General features: G+C 38.4%; 1 protein-coding gene across 1 annotated transcript in view; it reads right to left on the reverse strand.

Moving 5' to 3' along the window:
- RDX (radixin) overlaps positions 1-21,724 on the reverse strand; it is a 37,948-nt gene extending 16,224 nt beyond the window's left edge. Inside the window, exons 1-3 of the mRNA XM_054389370.1 lie at positions 21,674-21,724; positions 13,393-13,462; positions 3,888-3,971 (exon numbers count right to left, since the gene is read on the reverse strand). Of these exons, the coding sequence (XP_054245345.1) occupies positions 3,888-3,971; positions 13,393-13,404 (96 nt within the window). The 5' untranslated portion in view covers positions 13,405-13,462; positions 21,674-21,724. The remainder of the gene's footprint in view (positions 1-3,887; positions 3,972-13,392; positions 13,463-21,673) is intronic.
- Positions 21,725-27,172: the final 5,448 nt, after the last annotated feature.

Genomic DNA, 27,172 nt, shown 5'->3' on the forward strand with positions numbered 1-27,172 from the left:
AACAAAGGCTACTGACAGAGAAACAAGGAAAAACACAGCATAGGACTATAAAACTTGCATGACATGTAGAAGGAAAATAGAGAATGATTATTCATTATTTCTCACAATGTAAGAATTAAGAGAATCAGCCAAAATCATTTGATAGCAGGTTCAAAAAAAGAAAAAAAAAAAACACAAAAGAAGCACTTTTACTACACAGATTATAATGAAACTGTGGAACTATCTTACAAATCTTTTGCACAGTAAAAGTACACATGGATTCAGTAAGCAGTTAATCAGAAAGGTCCAGCTAAGATTATTAAAAACTGTAAACTCTGGCTCCAAAAGATGCAGTATGGCAGTACTTACATATGTTCTCAGGTTGGACCGTGCTGGCAAGCTGGTTTACTGAAGGCTGTTTTATGGAAGCATTCAGATGCATGTGAAGTAAATAGAATTTTACACATAGATCCTCCTCCATTTTAAAGTAGTACTATCGGGTTGCAAAATTAAGATTTTGAAAATTAGAAAATGACACAAGATAGCTGTGCAAACTTACTTCTGATGCCTTGCACATTTGTATTATCATTTAAAAAATCATTAGAGTGTGCACTTTTTCTCCTCCACCCTTTCACTTTCAAGCTCCAAAACACAGAATGGACAATGTTCGTGGATCCAACCTGACTGCTTTAGCAAGCACAGTTACTTTCCTTAGAACTCCTACATCATTTACTTTACAACAGAAGAAATGTTAAGAACAAGTTTATGTTACTAGTATGGTTCTGAGTAACATTCAATTTGGTATCCCAAACCAGAAATTTCAGACCTGCTGCTTCCTTTGGCCTGCTATATGATGCTGACCAAACTACTTATAACCTTATGAGATGACTGAAAATGCTCTTTACTTTGCAGCTGTCCAAGTTGAGCCTCTGTACCTGATCAGCTCTCTGAGCTGCAAAAGCAGTCAGCAGGAACTGCAGATGCTCAACAGCTCTGCCCATAAGGCATACAGACAAATGCTTATGCTCATGTCAAAACATTTTTCTCTCACCTGCTAACTGCAGCCCTTCAACTGAGATGCACATTTACTACAGACAACTTGTCTAGTATAATATAGTTATACATGCTTGCAAATAAACACTAAAACCAGCTTCTGCATTAGCTTGCTTTACTTCAGACTCCACAAATAAGGAAAGAACATCATCTGTCACTGCCTCAGCTCAAAGGAAAAAATTTTTCTGAAACTTTGTACCAAGGTAATATGAGTGCTTAAGCACTACAGTAGTTGGAATTGAAAAATAACTACAAATGAAGAAATTGATGAGTTTGGTTCTGCTCAAATGATTCATTAAATGGCTTCCAGCAAGTTTTCATCAAATCCGTAAAACAGATTTATCCACCATCACACAGAACATGATTATTGATAATCAATACTAACTTTCTGGAGAAGAAAAGCAACCAGAACAACATACATGGTTTTGCAAATCAAAGCATAGAGAGCCTAGCAAGAATTTCATTGAGTCAGTTTCCAAAAGATCCTAAGAGAGGCTCCTGAGATGTCTGGAAAAGACAGTGGCATATAACTTTATATCAAGGAGAGAACCCTGCCATTCAGAAAGAATGGCAACTACAGTAAATCAAGAGGTACTGATATGCAATACTAACACCAAACATGTTTTGATGAAAACATCAAAACGCAAACAACTTCCATCATTACCACAAGTGTGGAACCATATCCACCACAGGGCTCTTCCTCTTCTAGGAAAGTGTTAAATGGTTCACTAAAAGAAGGAAAGATCCTCTCTTGCCCTGACAGGATAGACAGGACTAACGATAAACGTTAAGACACTTTCCAAAGTACAAGTAATTTATTAAAAAATAGTATGTGCAACTTTACTGAGTTTCACAGTGGAAAAAAGAAAGCCACAGACACTGGATGCTGAATTCTTGTCTGCTAGCAGATGAAGATAATGAACACACACACACACACACACACACAATGGGAAACAAATCAACAACTCCAGAAAACCCCAATTAAAAGCTTAATAGAAAAAAAGAGAGAGAGAGGGAGAGAGAAAGGACAAGTTGTTCACCAAAAACGAAAAGGAGCACTAAACAACAGCTAAATTCATGGAGTGGTTGCTCTCTGCAAGCAACAACCAGCCTACTGTCATATCCACCACTTCTGCATAGACTTTGAAGGGAAATCCTCTCAATAACATTGCTATTCAATTCTCTTTTAGAGAAATAGTAAGACTTCTGCCTGAAAATTTAAGGCTGGCTTTGCAGTACAGTTCAGTTCTTGATGTTACTCTGTGGAACTCACATATGAATTTAAGGTCAGGCTGAAAATGCTTCTTTCCTCACACACAGCTACATTGGTTGATTTCGCTTGCCATAACAGCTTTTCAATTTAAACTTCCAGAAGCTGATTGTAAAAGCTGGTGAGATGTCAAACACCACACAGTGAATTGAGGAACAAAGCTGAAGAGAGCATGAAGAAGAATTCAGAGCTGTATCTTTGTTCCCTGTTTGTGAATGTCCTAGTTTGTATGAACCTGATTACCTGGGCATAAGACGTTACACAGCAGAATGTTACTCCACCCAATACTGGATGGCAGAAGATAGCAAAGGCTGGCAGAAGGCAAGGAACAGTTTGAGGCTTCTGTGCCACAGAATACCATAAGTTTTTATTTGATGGTGGTGTAGTTACATAAAAAGGAAGACAGCCCCTTTTCCTCAAGAAGTCTTCACTGGAGTCATTAAGCCTATTCCTATAGAGAGGCTGAAGTTATACTGCTACTGATGTTAGAGAAAGGGTCAGACAGTCATTTAGAACCAAAAACAGTAAATGAAATTTTGTTAACCTAAAATAAAAAGCTGTGTTACAAATCAATAAACACTTTCCACCCTTCAACATATATACTAGGACATTTAATTGTCTCTTAAAGGTCAACTAGAAGCTTAAGAGCTCAGTGTGTTACTTTCTCTTAATACCCATCTTTACATACTTTAAGCATCTATACTGGACTGGTCAGAAACAAACTGTTGATATAGTTAAACTGAGTTTGGAGAGTAATTTTGAATATTTCTGCATTTTTAACCAAATGCATACATCTTGGATCTAGATCATGTATTTATTGGTTTCTCAAGAAAAAACAAAACTTCACTGACAAGGTTCTACTGATTCTATTCTTAACATTCTCTAGAGTGCTCCACAATGTAGATCAAAAACTGTTTCAAGATTCTAATGGCTAACATCATATGAAACGAATGTGAGAATAACCCTAAGAAATTAAACATTTAGCCTGTTTGATTGTGTACAACAGTGACACTATCAAGTGAGAATGTGTAGTTCTGATGGGTCTGCAATCCATAAGCACATTAAAGCCATTGTTTTCAGTTTTTCATTTAGCTTTATTTCCTTGCTTTTTTAAATTTAAATTTCAAACTGGATCATAAGATAACATTACTTGCCTAACATTCAGGAAATTAAAAAATTATCTATAGTTTCTGTTGTTGGGAAAAAAAGTAAAGACATTAGCTTTCCTTAATGAAATTTTATTGTGATATTCATTATTAAATAGTGAAGGCTATATAAATTTCTCATACACAATTCTAACACTTATATTGCAGTTGCAACTATAATGTGATTAGACATAAAAAATACCATTAATTTCAAAGCAGTTCTATACACATGATTCAGCTGAAGCCTGTTAACCTATTTACAGAGCTGTCTTTGAATTTAATATATTCCATGAGAAGTATCTGAGAGCACAGCTTACATAACGTAAGGAAAAACACAATCTATTTATGAGGGCAATTCCACTTTCTCAAACTATGCCTTAATATCCACAACCACCTCATGTGCTTATACACATACATACACAGAAACACATGTAAGTTACCTGATCAAATAGCTGCTTGCCTGTTGTATTGGGCTGGATGGCAAATTCCAACTCTGCATCCATTGTGGTTACTCTGACATTGATCTACAGAAAAAAAAAAAAAAAATTTAAATCATACTGTAACAGGGTAATGCCATTATAGACTATGATTAGCCTGTAAGAATCAATATGTGGTAAGTAAATTCAACAATTTCCATTGTCTTGTATACTCAGAACACAACAGTTATAAAAACAGAAAGTTTGAATCTGGAAAAAAAAAAAAAATCTCATCTTTCATTTAGTATAAAAGCATATTCCGGATAATATTTAACACTAGGTTTGAAGGTCAAACCACGGAACAAAGTTCAAAAACAATTTAATGGGACAGTAGATGTGACTACCAAACACCCATGGATATTCAACTACTGGACACTGTTTCAGTGGGCTTCCAAAATGTGTGCAATATAACAATGCTCCTAGTTATACACCTATCATTTTAAAGTATTTATACTTGATAGTATAAAAAGACAAGCATCCTCCTGCCCTGACATTTCTAAAATTCTTAAGTTCAGGGATCTTAAAGTATATAGCTTGTACACCTCAGGACAGACTAATAGCAGATTTTGCATCAATGGGAAGAACTATGGAAGTTAAGCTCCCCCCTTAATACTGATCCCATTCAATTCTTACTGCAAGACTAAAACCACACACCACTATTCAAAGAACCTCTTCCTTCTCCTGAAATAAAGGATCACCTCCCAGATGACTTCCAACAGTCACTGGTTTTATTTGTTCTAAAACAAGCAGTCAAAATATTCCAGGAGGTATCTTGAAGCCTACACCTTACTTGAAAGTACAACAGCCTATTCCAATTTCTCTCCAACTGGTACACACCTAAATGAGAATTTCCATGAAACAAAAAGTACTAAATACACAGTACTGCATTCTCACTGTTAGAATGGTCCTCCATTCCTACTGCCAGGATATCAAATTTTCTCTTCAATGAATGGGAATGTAAAGTGTTAAAGATCAAATCTACTGTGCTATAAATGTAAAAACTAGAAACATGAAACTTAAGGCACATAGATACATCCTTATTTCTCTCTCACTACTACAAAGTACGGAACAGGAATAAATTAAGACTTGTGTTACAGGTTCCTACACTACTTGATCTATGCCTGTGTAAACCATGCCATTAACTATTTCCCTAATTTTGCCACCAGGTGGAATACTTTGAGAACTGAGAGTCCAGGAAAGTCTCCACAAGACAGAACACAGACAGGAGAAATGCAAAAAAAGAAAACTGCACAGAATTTTGTCTTCATGCAACAGATTAAACTTGTTCACTCCTTTCTTTAGTGTCAAGGTAAACAACTTTGGGTGCGAGCTGAATAAACAAAAGCAGCGGGAGTGTAAGGACCTCCAGGTTATAGAACTGCAAACAAGGAAGATAGCAAGGGGGTAGTAAACTTTTTTGTGTGTGCAACCACTGATAATAAACAAGAGTTGAAGGCCTTGCAGTAAAAGATAGCAAATTTTTATTGCAAAAAAATTAAGAGTGTGTGTTTGTGTTAGGAAGAGGGAAAAGAGATGTTTTCCGTAGATTCTCTCACTCTACCCACTTCAAGAGGAGAAAAGAATTGTATAGAGTTGTACAGTTTCAAACAGAGCAACCCATTTTAAATGGCAGGTCCAACTCACTGAGAGCTGCACTACTTTAAGTGTGGCAGGTTGCCCCTCAATTACAAGAGGTGGATTTTTTTTTTTTTAAGCTTGCTTTAGGGCAGCTAAGGGTAAGCAAGTTACAAAGGATAAAGCTAAAATGTAACTTTATTAAATGCCAAAGCACGGTTACCTAACAGCACCACTGCCAAAACAAGAAGCTTACAGAGCTAAAAAGTAGAGCAAGTTCAGCTAATTGCAGCAGACTTCTTGAGAGCCCAAGCAGAAACTTCTTAAATATCCTTATAACAAATGTAATCTTCTACAAATGTAAGAATTATTCCCTGAAAATCTGTATCTAAAATACTCAAACAGTAAAATTCTAATACATGTAATACAGAAACACATTCATCAACAGTGTTGATTCTGTTCACTTCTGGATGTTACTGCCTCAAAACTTGAGTACTCTAACAGTAAAGAGTTGCTATATATGTGATAGCTACAAATCCACATTAGGCATACCTGGTCATTACAGTAACTGCTTAAGTCTTCAGTATGATTTACTTTTCCTTCAAACTTCTCGTTAACAGATCACCCAACTGCTAATTAATATTTACACTTTCAGGTCTACTAAGAAATTCACAAACTAAATTACAGCAATATTTAAAAATTACCTTTTATGATATGAGTTATTTAAGAGGAGACCTACAAAGTTAACTTTACTCTTTATCATTTTCTTTCTAAAGGCATTTGGATTGACAGATTTTTGGTATACAAATACCAAGCTTTTATAATCTGATATTATTTCACAGCTTCAGATATTTCTGAGCATGAAAAACAAGACAGTTGCTTTTGGCAAAACCCAAGAGTGAGCCTAGGTAGTTTAATTCAAATCTCCATCACACAGCACAGTCTCGACAAAATCAAACCTCTGGTGTGAGATGCACACTGTCTGTGTAATAAAGGCATCCAGCTACACTAAGAAGAATCATGGGGGAAGTTTCCACATTATAAGTTAAGTCTGGGAATTGAGGAAATGCAGGCAAAGTAAATTCAGCAACTGACTGTCACCTTGTTGTTGGGTATCCAGCTACTTTAAGTAACACTCCTAATGCAGCATTGGTGACAGGGGGAAACTATCTGAACCACAAAGTATGAAGACATTAATCCAAACATAATTACTCTGAACCAACTTTACCACATGAATACAGAAACAGGAAGGAGCTCTTGTAATGGTGACAAGAGAAAAGTGCTGGAATGCTAACACTACTCACTACCACAAGACTCATCTAACGCCTCCTTTTCAATCTTGCTTTCACCAGCATTATACATCTTCCTTCGAACTTCAGAAACTATGACAAAGCACTAGGCAAGACTTAGTCAACAACTACAGCTGCTCAGTCATGAGAGAAACCCCATTCTGCTGTGCACAGGCTTAGGGTAAGAGCTGCAACTAGTTTCATACAGTATACTCATATATAATTTTGACTGAACTGTGAGTAGATGCCTTCTAAGGATCCCACTTTGGTAAACTAATCAAGAAACTCACTGTGGTTCTGCAACTCATAGGAGCATGTCTGAATTTGGTTTTATTTGTTTTTAAAAAAGGCTAAAAAGTGTCTATATGCAAACATTTTTATCGATGCCACAATAATATAAAATAATATAAAAATGCTATTGTAGGCTTACTAACTGGGTAACTTAGACTTCGTGAATCCTCTGTCAGGGTCCACATGGTAACAGATACTCCTTCATCCCCTACTGATCAGGCAACATCATACCTGAATGACAGCTCTCCAGTGACAGATAGAATTGACGTTTGGCAACACAGCACTCCTAGACCAGTTTTTTTTACATCTAGCACCAGAAATGACTGACTCCGGTCACTGAGACATACACAGTAAAAAAATCCAACCAAACATGCCACCCTCCCCCAAAGGTGGCATTGAAAAATAACCCCACAACCCATGGGCAGAATATGAACACCTTTAGGGTTTGCCTCTCTCTGGAAGAATTTCATCCTGAATATATTGCCTTTATGCAACTACAGGATAAATTACATAAGCCAAGCATCTACACAAGTACAGGCTACATTTTAAAGGCCAAAATGGAAAAGATAAAAGGGCAGATTAGTGAGTCGCTTTGACATTTTTAAAAAAGTTCTAAGAGAAGGAAAAAAGCTTAGTGTGAGGTTTTCTCCAGCTAGCTACCTTTAAGAGTGCATTCTGTAAAAATAATAAATAAAATTTTAAAAAGCTGCTGTAAGAGGGTAAAAGGACACAGTGAAACATAGTCCAGAAACGAAAAGCCTGCTGGACAATCAAGAGAACATTACTGCAGGGCTCTGTTTCAGAGCACCAAATCCCTGTTTAGAATACCAATACCTACCTCATAGCTTGTAAAGTGACTATTTAGCTTGGCTCATTTGCCTATATCGAACAATATAAACAAGTGGCCAGGGGCAGAAAGCTTTCACTATAAAAGAATCACCAAAGATTCGGAAAAAAATGATACAGGAAAGTATAGGTTTTCCTTATTTCTGACAAAACCTTCTTGTCCCAAGTACATATACATATTTTTTAACCTATCTGCAATAAAATTTTCCCAAATAACAATGCTTGAAACCTTCGCAAAAGTTATCTTCTTCACCTTCTAGATAATCATAAAACAGTTGGGGTTGGAAGCAATCTTTAAAGGTCAGCTATTCCAACCCCCCTTGCAATGAGCAACACATCTTCAACTAGATCAGGTTGCTCAGAGCCCCTTCCAACCTGACCATGAATGTTTCAAGGGACAGGGAATCTGTCCCCTCTCTGGGTTAAAACATTTCAGTGTTTTATCACCCTTATTGTAAAAAAATTCTTCTCTAAATATATCCTCTTTTAGTTTAAAATCATCATCTTTTGGCTTCTTGAAATAGGCCCTGTTAGAAAGGCTGTTTCTATCTTTCCTACAGGCTCTGTTTAAGAACTGGAAGGCTGAAATAAGGTCTTGCAAGAGCCTTCTCCAGGCTGAACATCCTGAACTCCCTCAGCCAGTCCTCACAGGAGAGATTTTCCAGACCTCTGACCAGTTTTGTGGCTCTCCTCAGGACCTGCTCCCACAGGTCAATGTCTTTCCTGCACTGGGGGCTACAGAGCTGGATGCTATACTCCATGTGAGGTCTCACCAGGGCAGGGCAGAGGGGCAGAATCACCTCCCCTGACCTACAGGCCACACTGCTTTTGATGCAGTCCAAGAAGATGGTTGGCCTTCTGGTCTTCATATGCACACTGCCAGTTCATGTTCAGCTTTTCATCCACCAGTCCTTCCAAGTCCTTCCCACAGGGCTGCTCTCAATCCTTTTCGTCACCCAGCCTGTACTGACAGCAGGGTCTGCCCTGACAGGTGCAGGGCCTTGCACCTGACCTTGTTGAACCTTATGCGGTTCACACACAGGCCCACTTAGAACTGGCAGTCTGAGTTTATCTGTGTTTCACCAGACTTGCTCTACAATGATTACACATAATGTCATGGTTTGAGAGATGAACACATATATACACAAAAGTTGATTATTCTTTGTGGAGAAAGCAGCTGATGTTTTTATAATAAATGTTGCTAATGGGTTATGAGAACTTTTGCCACGGCTCACACAATAGTATTTCTATAAAACAATCTAAAGCAATTTATCTATTAAATAATTTATCCAAACCGATATAGAGTACAGTCAATGAATGTACCTGGAACAATAAACATCCATGGGCACATATTAGATGCACACATTTCATATGGGAATTGTATTTTTGTTGTATTCTTTCACTGACTTAAGGACTTGAAACAAATACTTCTACTTTTCCTTGTTGAATCTAACTTCAGCCTTCCACAACTTAATGCAGTATTACACAGTCACTGCATTAGTCTTTGGACCTTGCCTCAAACAGATCTAGTCCATTGAATATGCACAAAACCTGACTGCTAGCTAATACTTCCTATCACTGTACTTATATAAGAAAATTGCTTATAATTAAAAAAGTTTCTTCCAGAATTTTCTTCACACTAGCTCAGCTAATTACTGTATCAAGTCTGGACACTATTATTTGTATTAAGGAGTAGCAGTATGGAGTCTGACTGCTTTACACACTGTACAAATATATACACAGCACACTCAACCTCAGGGCAGACAGAAGAGATGCAAGAGAAAAATTAATGAAGATAGTAAGGTAAAAACATAAGGACTAAACAGCATTAGGAACAGAAAGCTACAGGACAACAGCAAACAGACTTTACTAATAGACAAATCAAAAGAAAGCAGTCCTCCAAACTGATATCAGTTATCCATTTATGCTGCAGAAATCAATCATATATTCAAACCAAAATTCAAATATTGCTCTATATGTCTCAAAGACCTTCCTGTAAAAATACTCTAGTCAAAAATTAACTTATAAACTATTTCAATTCAACCACTTTACAGAAATTAACTTGATCTTGTAAATATTAATTCAATTTTTAAACATTATTATTCCAAAATCTAATATCTACTCCTTCTGAATATACAACACTGTAAAATGTTGAAGAAGTCTAAAAAAAAAAAATTTCTTTTTTTTTTTAGTCTTAGTAACCTTGGCATCTACCCATCACTATCCAGCCTAATGCTTTTTCTTTCATGCCTTGCAGTCTTGTACAAAGTTGCTGCAAACTGCCAGCAAAAACAGATGATAATACACCCTATACATGCAACTAATATTTCAGTCAATTAAACCTAATCCTCTTAGCCTATGAAATGATTAACAGTTATGTAACTAATGATGTCTAATTATAGTTTCTATGTTTCTATTTTTGGTATAGATCTAGTTGAATACCATACAGTTGAAAAACATTTTGCATCCCTTCCTTTAGGAAGAAGATTCAGCAAATACTCTACTCTTCAGTAAGCAAAGAACTAAGCACACTGACAACAGCCCTATGAAGAGCTCTGATTTTGATTACAGCAGCAAAAACCTAATTAAACAAAGTGGTCACCTTTTTTTTTTTTTTACGATGTATCACAACAGGAACTAAATGAAACTTAATTTTGCACTGCTAAGCAGAATCCAGAATATTAAGTCTCAGAATTATCTTGTTTTACAAGTAGGAGATGCTAAGTGAATTGATTGTAAGAAAGGAAAGCCATTTTGTTACAAACACAGCCAGAAAGAACACATTAGTTCTATTGAAACAATGAAACAAGAAAGTGTTTCAATAATGCACATTCTTTGTATTCCTATTACCTTAATAACCTCAGGGCAATACATTAGAGTTGCTTTTACCCTTTCAAAACAGCCTGTTCACTCAAGCTATTTAACCTACTAGCCTCTAAGAGAGACAATCCCAAACACGTAAGAACAGTGACCTTTTACTACCATGTATAAGAAGATCATTCACAGTGGCATGAACCTTATTTCAGGCTGAGTCTTCTTGAAAAAACAAAAGGTTTTCTGCTTTAAAATTCAACTATGTCAGACCCTTTACTGGTCTTCGTTTAGTTAATTCTGTCTAAAATATTACATAACTTTTCAATTTGAAAGCAAAACAGTGAAACTGAAACACACTCCATTTTTCCCGTGATTTAGTTTTTACTGACTTTGTTAAATGTATCTATAGCTTAACTATTTCTTATGCATAACAAAAAAAAAAAGGAAAAACTTTGTTGTACTGCACAGTTCATATATTTACAAGATGACCAGATTTTCTGAAAACTATCAATTGGATCTTTACAGCACAATCTAGAACAAAAGTAATAAATACCTAAATAGGTCACACTAATACAGAGGTATAACACGACACTGTCAAAATTCTCACCAGTTATGTTAACTGGGTTTTCTTAGTTCTTATCCATGATTTTTTCATTAGCTTTCAGGTTTAAAGACCTCCAATAATAAAACTACAGAACACTGACAACACGTATTTCAACAGCTGTCACAAAAGAGAACAAAGAGTTGAAGCACAGTTTCCAGCCTAGAAGTACGTTTGGTTATTGTGGATTGTCTTTAAAGACAACTGGTAAGAGCTACAGTGAATCTCTAGAGCAAGAGACCTTCTGCAGTGTCCAGTGTTATTAAACCCTAGGATAACAGCACAACTCTTCAAAGAACAACACTGGATTCATTAAACACAACCAGTGGTCAGACTCCAAAGCAGGGGGAAAAAATATATATATAGTAACAGCTCTCTGGCTGTTTCTTAAATCAAAATCTGAGGTTTGATCAGTAAAACTAATAGTTAAAATCTTTGGCATGGTTGCTAGTTCTTCATTCACTGATTAACAATGATAATTATAGCAGCCTGTAACTTAAAAGAAGAAATCCATATGGCCTTTTGTTTTGAGAAATATAATAAATTTTATCACATGTCTAAATGGCTCCTCTCACTTGGCTTCCCTCTAGGATCTCATATGCATCTACTTTGTCAGAAGACATACGAAAGCAGCCCAACTTATGAGAGCTCCTTATATAAAACTCCTCATAAAAAACCCCAAACCAAACCAAAACAATTATCTCATCTGTAGCATGAGTCCAGCTTTTCCTAAGACCCAGTAGCTAATTTCCATTCCTAGGGTGGATTGTGAGCTCTTCTAACACTTCTGCAATCTCAGTTCTAAAGATAATGCTTTTCTTGTGAACAACCATAAACTCTATTTCCTACAATTTTCTCAGGTCCTTAAAATAGAGGGAACCCTGCCTGCCTAAATTTCATGGTTTCAATTCCAGAATTTAAAAGGCAGTAACCTCACACAAGCCTTTCCTTGTTTTTTGTTGGTTTTTGTTTGTTTGTTTGTTTTTTGTTTGTTTTCCTAGTCATCACTTCTATGACTTCATTGCTTTGTAGCCACATAGAGCTGGGGGCTTCAAGAACCACACATACTCACAGTGACTTTCTGGATTATTCCAGAACAGAGGTTCCTAACTATTGAACAGTCCCATACTTATATTATTCATTGGGCTGTACCAGTTCCAAATACTAGCATGCAATACACACTATTGACACTGGTTAATTTCTGATTAATAGCAAAAATATTTTGTATATCTGTATTCTTAGAAATAGATTTGACCTGCTCATAATCCACTACCTCAGTGAAACAAAACCAAAAAAGCCTTAAGACTGTTACACAAACCAACTGAGCTGAATCCTGACAATCTGTTTCCACTTCTGAATGCTTTGCTTACTGGATACAGGGGGCAGATGAAATCCTAAACTACCAATGCTACATCAGCAGCAAAAGAAACAAGCTGCTTAAACAGAATTCTAGAAGTATTTATCAAAAGGAAAATTGGAGATTTCTTTTTCCCACTTGATACAAAGTAGATGAATGCTTAGATGAAGCGAGATAAATCAGAGTTCACAAATACTGCTTATTTCCTCCGTTCCATACTTACCTTCTCTAGGTTATACCCTCTATCACGGTAAAACGACCACCCAACTTTGTGCTGTTGCTGTCATACCTGATGCTTTACACATGTTCTGTCTTGCCTTGCCAAATCCTTCCACCGATTCTCACACACATGTTCAATCAGGCTCAAATTATGCCTCCATTAACCACTATGTCATCTCATCTTAAATTCAACAATTCTTGAAAATCATTATTCCTGCCAGCCAAATGTACTCTAAGTTCATTGTAGTTTAAGTACTGCCCTCATCTCCAAGTGTACTCCATGCAACTTGCAGTACCAAGCTTTCTTGACCTTTTTTCCCATGTTGGTATTAAACTATCTCAACTCCAATTGTATGTTATCAGATCTTATGAAATCCAGAAAGGACAGACTCAAAACAACTCAAACTATTAAAACATCACCACTCTAATACAGGAAAACCCTGTTAGATTTTAGATGAGTATGAAAAAGCTACTTACTGGTTTCGGCATTTTTCTTGTTTTCTTCAGTGTCCTATCCACTTATACCTCCTACAAACTTTGTCCCCTCCTGTTTAAAAAAAAAAAAAATGAAAAGAGTTGTTTTTAAATTTATGAAAACAGAGTTCAAGTAGATCACAGCAAATTGCAGAAATTCCAAAGCAAGTAAACAAATGCTCTAAATGTACAAAATACATTTTTCAGTAGATGACATACATAAAAAGCAACTGTTAGCCAGTACCAGAATCTTCAGGTCTCCAAGTAGTAATCTTCTGTTTAGTTTTAGAAGAATATTAATACACCATTAGAATAAAGTGCTAGAAGCTTTTTAAAACTTTTGATATCAGACATCTTCTAGCATTAAAACCCTTTAATATTATTTATGAGGAAGTAAAATTTGTACAAGTTACTCCAAAGCTGCAATCTAATCTGTCAACTCTAGTCATCAAAACAGCATGAAAACAAAGGAAAAACCTAACATGATACTTCAGGACATGGTTTAATGGCCACAATGGTGTTAGGTTGACAGTTGGACTCGATGATCTTAAAGGTCTTTTTTAGTTGAAACTATCCTATGATTCTACAATTTTAAAGTATCAAAGCTATATTTCATGTCTATAAAAGCATCTGTTTCTCTCACTGAAGGAATGATATGGTCATTTTTCCCAAATGAAGAAAGATGGAAGTATAATACAGTAAAAAAAGAAAGGAAAAAAAAAAAGGAAGAAAATCTGCTCTGCTTAAAATAGTTTCTTTTTTTTTTTTTTTAAGCTGAAAGGCCGGAAGTTATGTCTATGCAGTAATGAAAGTATTCAATATTGTGTTCTGTTCCAAAAAAGTTTTTATGCCTTAAAAAAAGTATGTTTGCAATGTTACTAGCAGATAGCACCCTTCCTCCTTGTCAATTCATTCTAACTCAGAACAGAGTAATCAGCTAGTCACCTTCTTGAACGCTTTTAAAGTAATTACTTCCATGAATCATCCTCTCAGTGGTCTGCCAAGACTACCAAAGATGGCATAGTCTTCAAAAATATTAACTGAAATTACATTTATACTAAGAAAAATGAAAGTGACACACTACTCAGAATAATCTGAGATTCCAGTCTTATAACTCCATAACTACATTAAGAAAAACACAAAATGTTTAGACTAATTAATTTATCAAAAGCAAACTTCTGTACTAATGCTTTCTCATTTCCAAAGAAAAAATACAAAGTATTGTCATAAAGTATTATCAGACCTTGGAGTGCTGGTGAACAGCAAGCTTTCCATGGGACAACAATGTGCTCTTGTGGCCAAGAGAGCCAACAGTATCCTGGGGTGCATCAAGAAAAGTGTGTCCAGCATGTCTATGGAAGTTCTTCTCCCCCTCTACTCTGCCCTGGTGAGACCACACTTGGAATACTGCATCCAGTTTTGGGCTCCCCAGTTCAAGAAAGACAGAGAGCTGCTGGAGAGAAACCAACAGAGAGCCTTGAGGATGATTAGGGGACTTGAGCATCCCCCTTATGAAGAGAGTGAGATCCCTGGGGCTGTTTAGTCCTGAGAAGGGAAGACTGAGAGGGAATCTCATCAATGTGTATATGTGACAGGTGGGTGTCAAGTGGAGGGGTCCAAGCTCTTTTCAGTGGTGCACAGTAATAAGACAAGAAACAATGGGTTCAAACCTAAACATAGAAGATTTCACCTCGATATAAGGAGAAACTGCTTTACAGTTAGGGTGACGGAGCACTGGAACAGGCTGCCTAGAGAGGTTGAGGAGTCTCCTTCTCTGGAGATTTTCAAAAACCAACTGGATATGTTCCTGTGTGGACTACCCTAAGTGATCCTGCTTTGGCAGGGGGATTAGACTTGATGGTCTCTTGACCGAGATCCCTTCCAACCTCTAATGTATTGTGATATGTATTTACAAACTAAGTTATTTTCCTTGATTCTGGGCAATAAAAAAATACAGTAAACATTAGAAACATTTGCACAGCAACCTAAGATGCGGTAGCATTTAATCTTAATTTCTTTCTCTGATCTGTAGATATATGTTTGAGAAAAGGGACTGGAAATAGAGATAAAGGAAGAAAAACGAATTTAAGAAACATCAGTGTTGGTGGATGATAAAGAAAAATGAATGCTAAGACTAAAGATCACAGAAAGGGAGATACGGTATAATGCAGATACAGAGCAAATTTTGTTTAAAGAAAAATCAGCCTGAAAAATTAGAACAGTAGCTTTAAGTTACATTAATTACGATATGACATAATTAATATAGCACAACTAGAAAGGCATAATACTACATTTGCCTAGCATAAAGATAATTACATTCCAGTAGATTTTTAATTTTTTTTTAATTATGGAAGATCCTGTGAAGTATTGTAGAATATCAGTAAGAGTGCTATTCTAAGGTATTATTAATATATTTCTAGAAAATTATGGATATGCTTTTCTGCAATTTCCTTCTATCCTGTGCCTCTTTTTTATTAAATCAAAAGAAGTTTTTGAGGGTGGAGAAAAGGTTCTTTGGGTGCCTACAACTGCCTTTTGATAAAATTCAGCAGCACATTCCCAATTCACAGAAAAGACGGCCCTCTTTTCCTTAATGTACTCCTCTGAAAAATTCAAGTAGTAATCAAAACAAGCTTGGCTTTACTATCTGCAGTCTGAGCTGTGGTAACTCCTGTGTTCACCACCTTCTTGACAACAGAGGCTCATTGCTTGCAAAACTGAAGGCAGATTGAAGCCTTAAACTCAGTTAATTAACAATGCAAAAGCTAAATCTGATTCTCACCCATCATTTAGTAACAGTGCCAACTCAGCACTACTACAAATAATACAAGTCTTTTCATGTGGCAATAGTTATATTAGCACTGAAAAGAAGGAGTATGCTAAGATGACTGGTAAGTATGTTTGTTCTCTGGGAGAGAAATGACAGCACATGGCACAAGGCTAAAATCCTTGTTTTCAGCTGAATACTGTGCGATCTTCCTGAAGAGAGAACATGACTTTCAGTTTAAGTCACTGTCAAAGCCATTTCATCACTGCAAATTCTTCCATAAATATATCCAAATTTGCTTTGGGTTTTACCCACATGTTTTGTAAAACTACTACCAACCAACCCTAAATTACTTATTTGAAAACATAATTTAAAACCTCAAGGTAATTTTTAATATCAGAAAGTTTTACAAGATAATTCTGTTACCAAATCACAAGTTGTAAGCGTAATTTAAAGAGTTTAAAGAAGTAACAGTTATTGTTCATATTCAATGAAACAAAGCTATTAAACAAAGTTATCAGCTAAAATTAAGAATCCTCTTGTGTAAAACACAACTAAAATGAAGTGTCATTGTCAGCTTCAGATCTTGTGGGCCTGATAAAGTATTCACAACAATGCTGAGGTACTTGCTCTGGTATCTTTTGAGTAATAAAAAAAATTAGAACCCTACCACCATTTCTTTAAGAACCAAATTTAATAAATTTAGAGGTAGGCATTGTTGTTTCTATTTCAGATCATACCTAGTGCCAAATTATAAGGAAAAAACCCTCATCTGGTAGGGTCTACAACTTAAATTCATGGTCCATTGTTTCCATTTTATACATAACACCAAAGCCACCACATGTCTATATGCTTTCATATTCAAAATGTTACTCAATTTCAAAACAATAGATTCATACAAACACCTTGCAACTACGTACTATATGTATATAAAAATAAAAAACTTCAAAAGTTGTGCAAAAATTTAAATAAAAGAAGCACTGAATAGAAAAATAACACCCTTAACATCTTTCTCAATTATTGACACCAGCTAACATTAAAACCATCAAAACAAACTTAAGGAAAATAGTTGGCCAAAAGAAACTAAAAATCAATGCCAGGCAAAATACTGCACATCACCACTATTATTACTGGAGTGGGAGTTCACTTCTGCTACTTACACATTTCCAATAAAATTATATTTAGTAGATGTAAACATATGTTTTACTGAATTTTTATCTTTGTAATCATTAGATTTATCTTAATAATCATGTGAAACAGCATTGCAAACAGAGGAAAAAACTCAGCCATCCAAATGGGATTAGGAACGATATCCCTGTCACTTCCTGCATTCTGAAACCATCTTGTGACCTACTGGACATAAAGGCTCATCACTTTGGCATTTCAATTCCCAAAGGTGCCTTTTCCAAGTCAGGATTAGCAGGGTTGTGACTTTGCAGAGATCCTACTGTTACAACACTCCAGCCCTCAAGACCTTCAAAAGTATACACAGTAATCTGGATCCTGGACCAAATCACCAAAATACCAACAAGCTCTACATCACAAACAAACAAAACATCATCCAGAATTTTAAAAATTCTCTTGACATTATGTGCTGTGATTTCAATTCCTTTCATTGCAAAGAATCATCCATGCTTCCAGTTATGTCACAGAAGCCAACAAATAAAGCAATTGTTGAAAGATGACAAAGAAAGCTTTCTTCGGAAAATGATGGTGCATAAAATGCTTGATGCCAAAAATCTGTCAAATAATTTATGCAGCAGCTGTTTTCAAAGGAAACATTCATACACAACAGCCATGGGTCTGAGGTCAGGTGAGGATGGGATAAGAGGCAGAAGGCTTGAGGAGAATGCCTGTCTGGAACAAAACTAACCCTCAGAAGCAGGAACCCAATGAGATGGAGCTGAAGACCTTCTATCAGAAGCAGTCTTTTCAGCAGTATGCAGCCTAAGCTCTATCAAGAGGTTCATCATTTATTTTCTACACAGAGATGGCAGAGCCCACAGAGCTTCAGCCACAGAAATGTAACTAACTCATTTATTTCAAGGGACTTATTTTAAATTAATATACTTTTTCTTTTCCGAGCCTTACACCACTCCATTTTTTGTGACACCTAAAAGGCAGCAATAGGCAATTTACAGGCCGCTGTACCTGACTAACTGGTCTGTTTTTTTACAAAAACTTCTCTCTGTTCCAAAGCAGCCTGTGAACAACCTGCAGGGCAACCATCTTTCACACTAACAGCTCCCTAATGACACCCTTGCAGCAGTCCACTAAAGAAGTTCATTCGCAGCAGACTTTCCTTCTGCATGCATCTTTTACAGACGGAGAAGCGGGCTGCACAATTGTCTGTGACATAAGCAAACTAAGGAAGGGCCAAAACAAGCTGTCTTACAAAAAAGGAAAATGATAAAAAATAAAGAGCTGGATTTCCCCCACCATTTTCCCCCAAACGCCCTTCCCCTGAAACACTTGAGATAGGCTTGCTGTGTCTCTGAAAAATAATTGCAATATAGACAGTAATTGTTATACATTAAATGTATTTATAGTTAAATATATTTCAAAGAGTTAAGTGCTTCTAAACTAGAGTTCCTGAGAACTTCCAAAGTTCAAATGAAAACTTGGCAGTTGCTAACACAATAGTTAAAAAGCGACATAGACCAGCCAGAGGCTATTTTGTGCAACACTTGCAGTTTTACCAGTTAATAAATTGGTATGCTATAGGTGTGCCATACAATTTACATACAGTTAATACTTATTAAATTTAGTTTTTGAAAAGCTCTACAGTGACAGGATGGCCAGTCTTCCCCTGTACCTCTGATATACAAGAAAAATGGAATTTAAGAAGTGCGACTGATTTAAGTACTTGGTTGTTTCAAAGTGAAATAAACCTTTCTTTGAAATTAGTTAGCAAAGAACTATGGTATAACCAAAATTATGGGTAATCCTGTTTCAAAACTAGGTATTCTATTTCCTGGATGATGCTGTTAAGTATCTTAGAACAAGTTCCATAAAATAAAGGAAACTTAAGAACATGAACTGGCCACTCACATCAGTCTCCTAGGCAGGGTTCTTAACACTAGTGTCAGAACACCAGCTAGAGTTCTTAAATAGAAAAGTTCCAGTGTAAAGATTAACAATTGACTTTTAAGGCCAATGTAATGTTTGGTTTTCCTTGTACTACATGATTTGAAGGTTTCATTTTGAAGTGACTAATAAATATTTAAAGCAGAAAGGAGGGAAAAAGTAAATTCAAAGCACTGCTAAGGATTAACTTACTGGTAAAATTAGCCCACAGATGCAGCCCTTCAGCCTTGAAAGGAAAGAGTTTACCTAGGTGCTGCTTCAATGGATCAGTATCTTTCAACAATCAGGACTTTCTTTAGAAATTTGTATAAAGCTTTGTTTACATTTACAGACTTGAAAATCCTCTCTTTCCTCTACTCCCACAGACTCCTAATGCAATACAAAGTGACAGAACAGCTTTGATGTATTTAATGCATCCAACATAAAGCAGCAATACCTTAAAGAACTTCCCTGTCCACTTCTGCCAGCAGAAGTACCACCTCTCAGAAAAAGCAGAGCAAGGCTGTTAAGAAAGGCCAGCTGTATACCTATCCTAGCAATAGCTAAATTAACATTCTTTACCAGGAACTGCCTTCTAATATCAAAGCCTCCACAGTTCTTAACCTTCTAAGTTTGTATCTTGTAAATGGATCCATATTCTCACTCTGTCTTTTCAGTTCTATCTGATTTTCTGTGAATCAACTTTTTTCCTAATAGTTATATTAACATTAAACCCTGCAATGCTCTCTACTGCAATGGCAGAGAGGCAGAGCAGAACTCTGTCATCTCTACTAATACTTTCACATCCTTTCTTTTAGTCAGTACTCAAGGAAAACTCTCTGGACAGCTCCTGATGTGTCATAGCATGTCATTTTTCATGTCTTTTCTAAAGATGTTTGTTGTATTTTTGCTCTCTAGTATCCCAACCCAATAAAAGAGCTGTGTCACTTCAGCACAAAGCTTGGAAACAGGCCACTGCCCTGCAATTGCCATTTCCTGGGAAATTGCTTATCTGGGAACACTGGACTGACTCGTAGTTTATTTTTCTCACAGCCCCCTTATGCTAAATCAATAGATCAATAGAGGTAAGTCTTGTAATCCAATAAAAAGTAACCACTTGTCTGACATCTTTAATGACTAAAACACTACCTCATCACAGTAGACATGTTACTGTGTACCAACTGCACATCTTCCCTCGCAACACACATTGCCCAGCAACACTGTGCCAACGCACTATACAAGAGTTGACAGCGACAATGGTATTTCTACAATCGTCTGAATATGTCAAGCACTGTGCAGGCTGATGCACCTTCAAAACACTTCTGCGACATAAACAAGATAACAAGCACCACTGATGAAAACGAAACAGAGTAAGAAGTAGGGACATGTCTGAGGCCTGACGCACACCAGTCACGAAGGTGGAATTAATTAAAACTCAGACCTGCAACTCTAATAACTCAGTTTCAAAAAAAAAAAAAAAAACCAACCAAAAAAAAAAGGCATATTTTTAAAGCCTGTACCAGAAAGAAGAACATGAAATACTTGTCTAGGGTGTTACATAGACTGGAAAAGACAGCTTAATAGCACCTTGCAAGTGATGTGATTAGTTGTGTTGGCATAAAATCCAAAGAGGTTTTTTTTTTCCTCACGTTCAATTTATGAAAACTGACAAAAGAGAAATGAACTCCACAAAATTGAAACTAAAACCCCTTATCTGAGATAGACTTTAAGCGGCAAGGTTAATTACAAATGCCCACGACTTGTGCAAAACATTAATCCATTCAAAAAAACAAAGGCTCATTCAGGGCCGCTGTGCCCATTACGTCGGTCAGTGTTTAAGGACTCCAAAAATGTGCATTTGTTGAAAACAATAGACAGCAACAGATGCTTCACAGCACTTGTTTATGAAGTAATTCCTTATTATTCTTCCACACTGCCTCAGTCAGCTGGCCGACCCGACTGCCACATGTCTACGGTAACCTCAAGAGCCACGACGCTCGGGAACATGAATAATGCAAGAAGGGGCTGCGCGGCACAGGCACGCCGAGGGCGCGCTCTCGGGGCTTCCCCAACAAAGCGCCCGCCCTCCACCCCCTCGCGGCGGCGGGGGCGCCAGCCAGACCCCCGTCTCAGGGGGCGGCGAGCCCCGTACACGAGCAGCGCGTCGCAATGCCACGTTACCGCCGCAACAAGTCTTCTCGCTGCGCGCTGGTCTCACCCGACCCCCGAGGGCTGCGGGAGAACTCCTTCCCTCAAGCCCCCGACGGCGCGGCCCACCAGTCCCGCGCTGCCCACCACCCCCGCACTGCCCTCCAGGGAGTCGCGGCAGGGCAGACCCAGACCCAGACCCCGCCCCCGCTGACAGCCTCCCGCGCTCCCCTCGCCTAAGCACCCCGCCGGGACGGCGCAGCACCGGCTTCGGCACGGCTGATCCCCGCGCACCCACCTCACCTGGGGTTCCGCTCCCCCGTGAGCGGGGCAGCCGCTCCGCGTCGTCGGGCGGAAGGGGGGACGGGACCCCTGGGTAGGGTGCTGGGCGCGGCGCTCTCCACTCCTCGTGGAGCAAGGCGATGTCGTGTTCCCGTCCCCCCGCCGCGCAGCTCCCCCCTCGCAGCGGGGCAGCAAGCGCCGCGGGGCCACCCCGTGCTGCTCGCGGCGCTGCTGGGGACGAGGCGCCAAGCGCTGCCGCCGCTGACAGCTCTGCAATATGGCGGCGACGGCCGCCGTTCAGATTTTCCCCCCTATCAGATGTTGCTCCTGCGCCTGTACTGGGCATGCGTAAAGCATCAGGGCATGCGCGTCAGGTGGGCGAAGTTGCTGCCCGTAGTGCCGGCGCTGGCGGAGGGGCGAGGGGGCTGGCAGAGCGTGAGCGGCTCGCGCGCGCGGAAGGAGCCATGGCAGTCCGTAAGGAGGTAGCAGCCAGGGTGCCCACCGGGGGTCGGGGCGGGTAAGAGTTTTCATAGAGGTACAGCGATGGTGAGAAACGCAGCTCCCGTGAGGAGAGGGCGTCGAGCACCCACCCTGCGAGACGGTGTCCAGGACACGGCGGCTCGAAGTGCCCCAGAGCCGGCAGTGCGCTGCGGCCCTCGGGCTGAACACCCGTGCTGAGAAACACGAGTGTCCCGCCGAAATCACCCGAGCCCACCTCGACCTGCGCGTGTTTCAGCGGTCCTCGAAAACTTCTGATATAAGTAAGGAGAAGATGAGAAGAGCTCTCCCGTGAGCACAGCCAGCTCCAAGGGCAGACGGGAAAGTAAAACCTGAGGCAGGGAGGGAGCAGTTGGCAGCGTGGCTGTTTTCCATTGAGAGCCCCGCGAGAAAGTAACTCGCTCTGCTTTTTGGACGGAGAAGAAAAGGCAGGCGCCTATTTCAGGGCCCCTTGTGGGTGCGATAGGCCCGGCTGGGGCGTGGTGGGGAGTTCCGGGCGTTTCGGCAGGTAGAGAGGCACGGACCTGACGATGTCGCCAGTCGGGAGGGACGTAGCGGACCGGAACCGGATTCGGGTTGTGATGAGATAGGGCCTGAGAATGGTCAAGCTGTGATGGCTCATGAGAAAATGGGAGAACTTCAGAGAAAGAGCACATCATGCAGTTTGAATGGAGAGTGCTGTCTCTGCCTTCTCATTGAAGTGACGGGACTCTAGCTCCATTTTCATCACTTAGGTGGAGGAAAGAGTCACACTGGGGGATAAGGTCACTTTTTTTTTTTTTTAGTATACACATTTTAATTTTTTTTCTTGGACAATCCCTAAAGGGAGTGAAGAAAACTGCAGTAACAAGAATCCTTCTGAAGGACAGAGGTTGAGGCAATCCCAACCCCCTCTGGCTTCTGCAATTTATTTTTGTTTGCAAGAAAGTGAAGGTGCTCCATGAGCTCTCTGGTAGCATAGCCAGGCAGGCCAAAACAGCAAAGCCCAGTGCAAGGGGATCCACTTGAGCTACCAATCCTGAGTCATGCAGCTGCTATTAATACACCTCACCCTCTGGCTGGCTGATAAGGAAGGGAAGCTTGGGGGAAGAACTAAGAGGAATTTTCAATTAAAGCTGCTTCAAAAGAATAATAACATTTTAGGATGATTCAGTGGTTGGAAGAAGGAGAGGATGAGGAGAGCAGTCTGGCAAACAAGAAGAAATAATATTCCAGAGAATCTGTGGGAGCCTCAGTGACTAAAAATTTTTTTTTGTTTGGACAAATTTTAAAGAACATTCCAATAAATTAGACTGCATAATACAATCTATGATGAAATTAAATTTAATTATGTAAGATTGAGTTTAATTGCTTCTTCTGGAGGTACACAGTTGAGTTTAATCTGAGATGATTTTATGCATTTTATTGTGTACTTCACACAGGCATCACCACAGAACCCAGACATCTCAAATCTATTAAAGGTATGTGCAGTTTCCTCCTGTGGGCTAAAATTTCAGTTCCAGCTTTGTTTATGCCATTTTGTTCCAAGTAAGAGGTGACAGTGATGCCTCCTTCTCTGTTCTTCATCATGAAGAACATCCTAGCTTGAAACTGAGCATTTTCCAATACATTAAACTTCTGAAGTGTCTTGCAGCCTCTGCAGATATGTGGTTCCACTGACCATACACCATTAGTATGCAACATACTCTTCCGTGTTCAGACAACCTTTCCCTGCAGGTCAGAGAAGGTTCCAAAGGAAATGAAAAAAACGCCAGGGAAAACCAAACCCTGTTTCATTCGGTCACCGAAAAAGATTGTCTTGGATTCAGTGCAGCACACAGATAAAATGTGTTTACTTTAGTTGACTGAATTAGAGGCTCGTTTTTCTTGCAAAATAGTCCATTGTGAGCTGGCTCAAACATAGGATTATTGCACTAGGACATGGTTTCTTTGCTAGTGTTGATGTGGAAGAAAGTTCCTTTCATTTTGTGCATTATCTCCATAGGATATGCTTTATCTCTTATCCTGTTACATGAAGAATATTATTGCTCAAAAATGTCAAGGTAAATAATAGCCTTATCTTTCTTGTCAACAGTATAATGTGGTTTTCTTCTCACCTTGCTTCCTTAACAAGGTGTAAAGTTGCACTTTGTCTGATAAAACAGGGCTGTAAAAACAGAAGTGTAGTTAGGGATTGGATTCTTTTTTAACCATGAAACTGAAACTACAGGCAATAAAGAGAGCTCTCAGATACTCCTATCAACTTAAATTACACAGTTCTGTAAGAGGTAGGTTATAAAGTTAATGATAAGGATGCCATAACTGCAAGACACAAAAGATTGTCTTCCAACAGTAATGCCAAAATACAGTTCTTCATAGGAAAAAAAAAAACACAACAGATTTTAATATTTCGTTGCACTATCTGAGGAATCAATCCTAGAATCACTTTTGAAAGTAAAGATTTTTGGGCCAGTGCTTCCCTTCTTTTTCAGTTCACCTGCAAAGGCATAAAGCATTACTCAGTAAAGATCCAGTTGTGTGCTAGAATCTACTCTTATTAAAGCTCAGTGTACTACCCAAGGAGCATTTACTGGACTGGACATTTTGGAAAGGAGAACTAAGGATAAAAAAAAATCACCTTGAGGAATTTCTGAATACTTTTGAATCTTAAATGGTATGCAACACACTTTTAATTCAATGAAGATTTATGCCATCAGCTAGGATAGAAGTGTAATTCTGCCTGTGTTGTGCCCCTAAGATGAAAAGTTATACATGGACTTAGTCTACAAGCCTGGAAGCTAGCCACTGTGGCTGGGAATATTTATGCATATGACTCAACACACACATACTCATCTATTAATATGTATACAGAAGCAGACCTTACATAGCCTAAAAATCACAGGATAATTTTATTATTACTAATTGTATGGGTCTAAACACAAATTGTGTATTCTTTTGTTAGCATTTGAATAACAATGTTACTTTAATGAACATTAATTGTGCTTATTTTTCCAACAGTTATATTGGAGTGCCTTGTAATGTCTTTGCTAGAAACAAATGGAACTGAAAGAATGTGGTGGTTATTAGATTAATTCAATTCACAGATATTTTAAATATTTCATGAAACTACAATAAATGTCTGGTACAGTAGTTTTTATATCTGTTGCTAAATTTGCCTGTCATTTACACTAAAATGTGTCTAATTCCAGAAAGTTATCTTTCATACTTTATTGAAATACTAGATTTCAATAAAAATACAAGGGTTACAGTAGCTACACTGAGCATTCCAATTGCCTTTATTGCATGCATATATATAATCTCTGCTTAGATCAATTTCAAAGGCAAAATATGGTATGAGTCTGGAGGGATTTATCCTTTTCTTTTCAAAAATACTACAGTTGTGTGAAGCTCACTTAGGTGTCTTTTAGTGCCATGATCCTCCAGTTGGTAGCACCTCTATGAGCCTTGGTTCTGGGGAAGATGTCAGGGAATCCAGATCCAGGACTTCAGCTGGATATATATATTTCCCCTGCAGGAGTGTTCAGATGAAGGACCTAGTGCACAAGAAGTTACGTGGAGAGGAGATTTTTCCTTCTCATCAGGGACACAGAGGAAACAGGATGAATTGGCACCACAAAGCCTGATCAAAACACCTGAAAAACAGCGGTCAGGATAATTACTAATGAACTGCTGTGTAGGCAGCTGGCTTGGTGTCAGGCCGTTCTGCCTTTTTTAATAACCTAGCTGAGGAGGCGTAGTCTCTGACATTGACACTGAAACTTGCCTGGCCAGCAGACATATTTACCATTGAAAACCTGTAAGATTGTTTGCAAAAGCTTTGTCCTGGGGCCAAACAACTTCCTGCCAGTGAAAGACTTAAGGAGGCCACTGCTTTTGATGGCTTTGCCCAGGAGAAGCAGACATGTTACATTGGCCTACGGCCTGTGGCTTTACCACTGAGCATCTCTCAGGTGTCAGGACCTTTTCCAATAAAACATCTTTGTGCTTTTGGATGTTTAGTCTCTGGTACTACAGCAGAGATACCACAGGGATGTCAGCCTATCTCAGGGCCAAATTTAGTACCTTTATTGCTTACCACAAGAAGTAGTAAAATCATTTGTAAAGAAGTTTATGTAACAGTATCAAATACAGTTCTTAATAGTTCTTTCTAAGTGAATAAGTATTTCTATCTCTGTGGTAATAATTTGCTAATATTTTTTTCTTACACAAAATAGGTATTATGCAGTCTTTGCATTCAATCTATTTCAACTACCATAGTAATTTTATGATTTGGTTTTGTAACCATTGGTAGCTGCACAAGGGACAAGTTAAAAAATTAAACTGTTTTGCAGTTAAGGTTGGGACAAGCTGTCTGATTTCCTGTATCTGAGAAGGGACATCATCTGCTAATGTCACTGCTCTTATGTCACCCAAATACGCCTTCGCTGATACATAAGGTTGTCATTTAACAGCTGACATGTAGCTGCAGTTCCTGCTTCTGGCCACTTCATGTTTTTATCTCATTCATGGTTATAATTATTATGACAAGTGCAAGTTGTTACTCAATGACAGCATTGTTTTTTTAGTGACAGCGTTTATTTTAGTTATAATGTGGCTGTAGCTGGGTCATGACCATGGCACTGGAAATCAAAGTCATTGATAATTATGGAGGTATTCACTTTAGTGAAATAATGACAAGTACTTATAATGAAATAAAATAGGATGTAAAGTACTAGGCAGAGTTAAACCAATCCAGACAACAGCTTCTTTAATGAAACTGCTTCTGTGGGGGAAAAAGAAAAAGGAATGTGGTTACCAAGGAATTGGATGCAAGTGTTTTAAAGCTTGAAAAATATATACAACTGTTGCAGATGAAGCAAATGCTTTTGGGTTTGTTTTGTTTTGCACACTGTTCTGATACAGACATACAAGTTGGTGAATAAACAAAATCATACTAGAAAGTAGAACTTTTTACTAGGGATAAGTCACTGAAGTGTTTTTAGGTCCTTACCCCTTTTAATTTTACAGCATTTACTTGGTTTC

Source organism: Indicator indicator, chromosome 1 (genome assembly GCF_027791375.1).
Source record: "Indicator indicator isolate 239-I01 chromosome 1, UM_Iind_1.1, whole genome shotgun sequence".
NCBI classification, from domain to species: Eukaryota; Metazoa; Chordata; class Aves; order Piciformes; family Indicatoridae; genus Indicator; species Indicator indicator.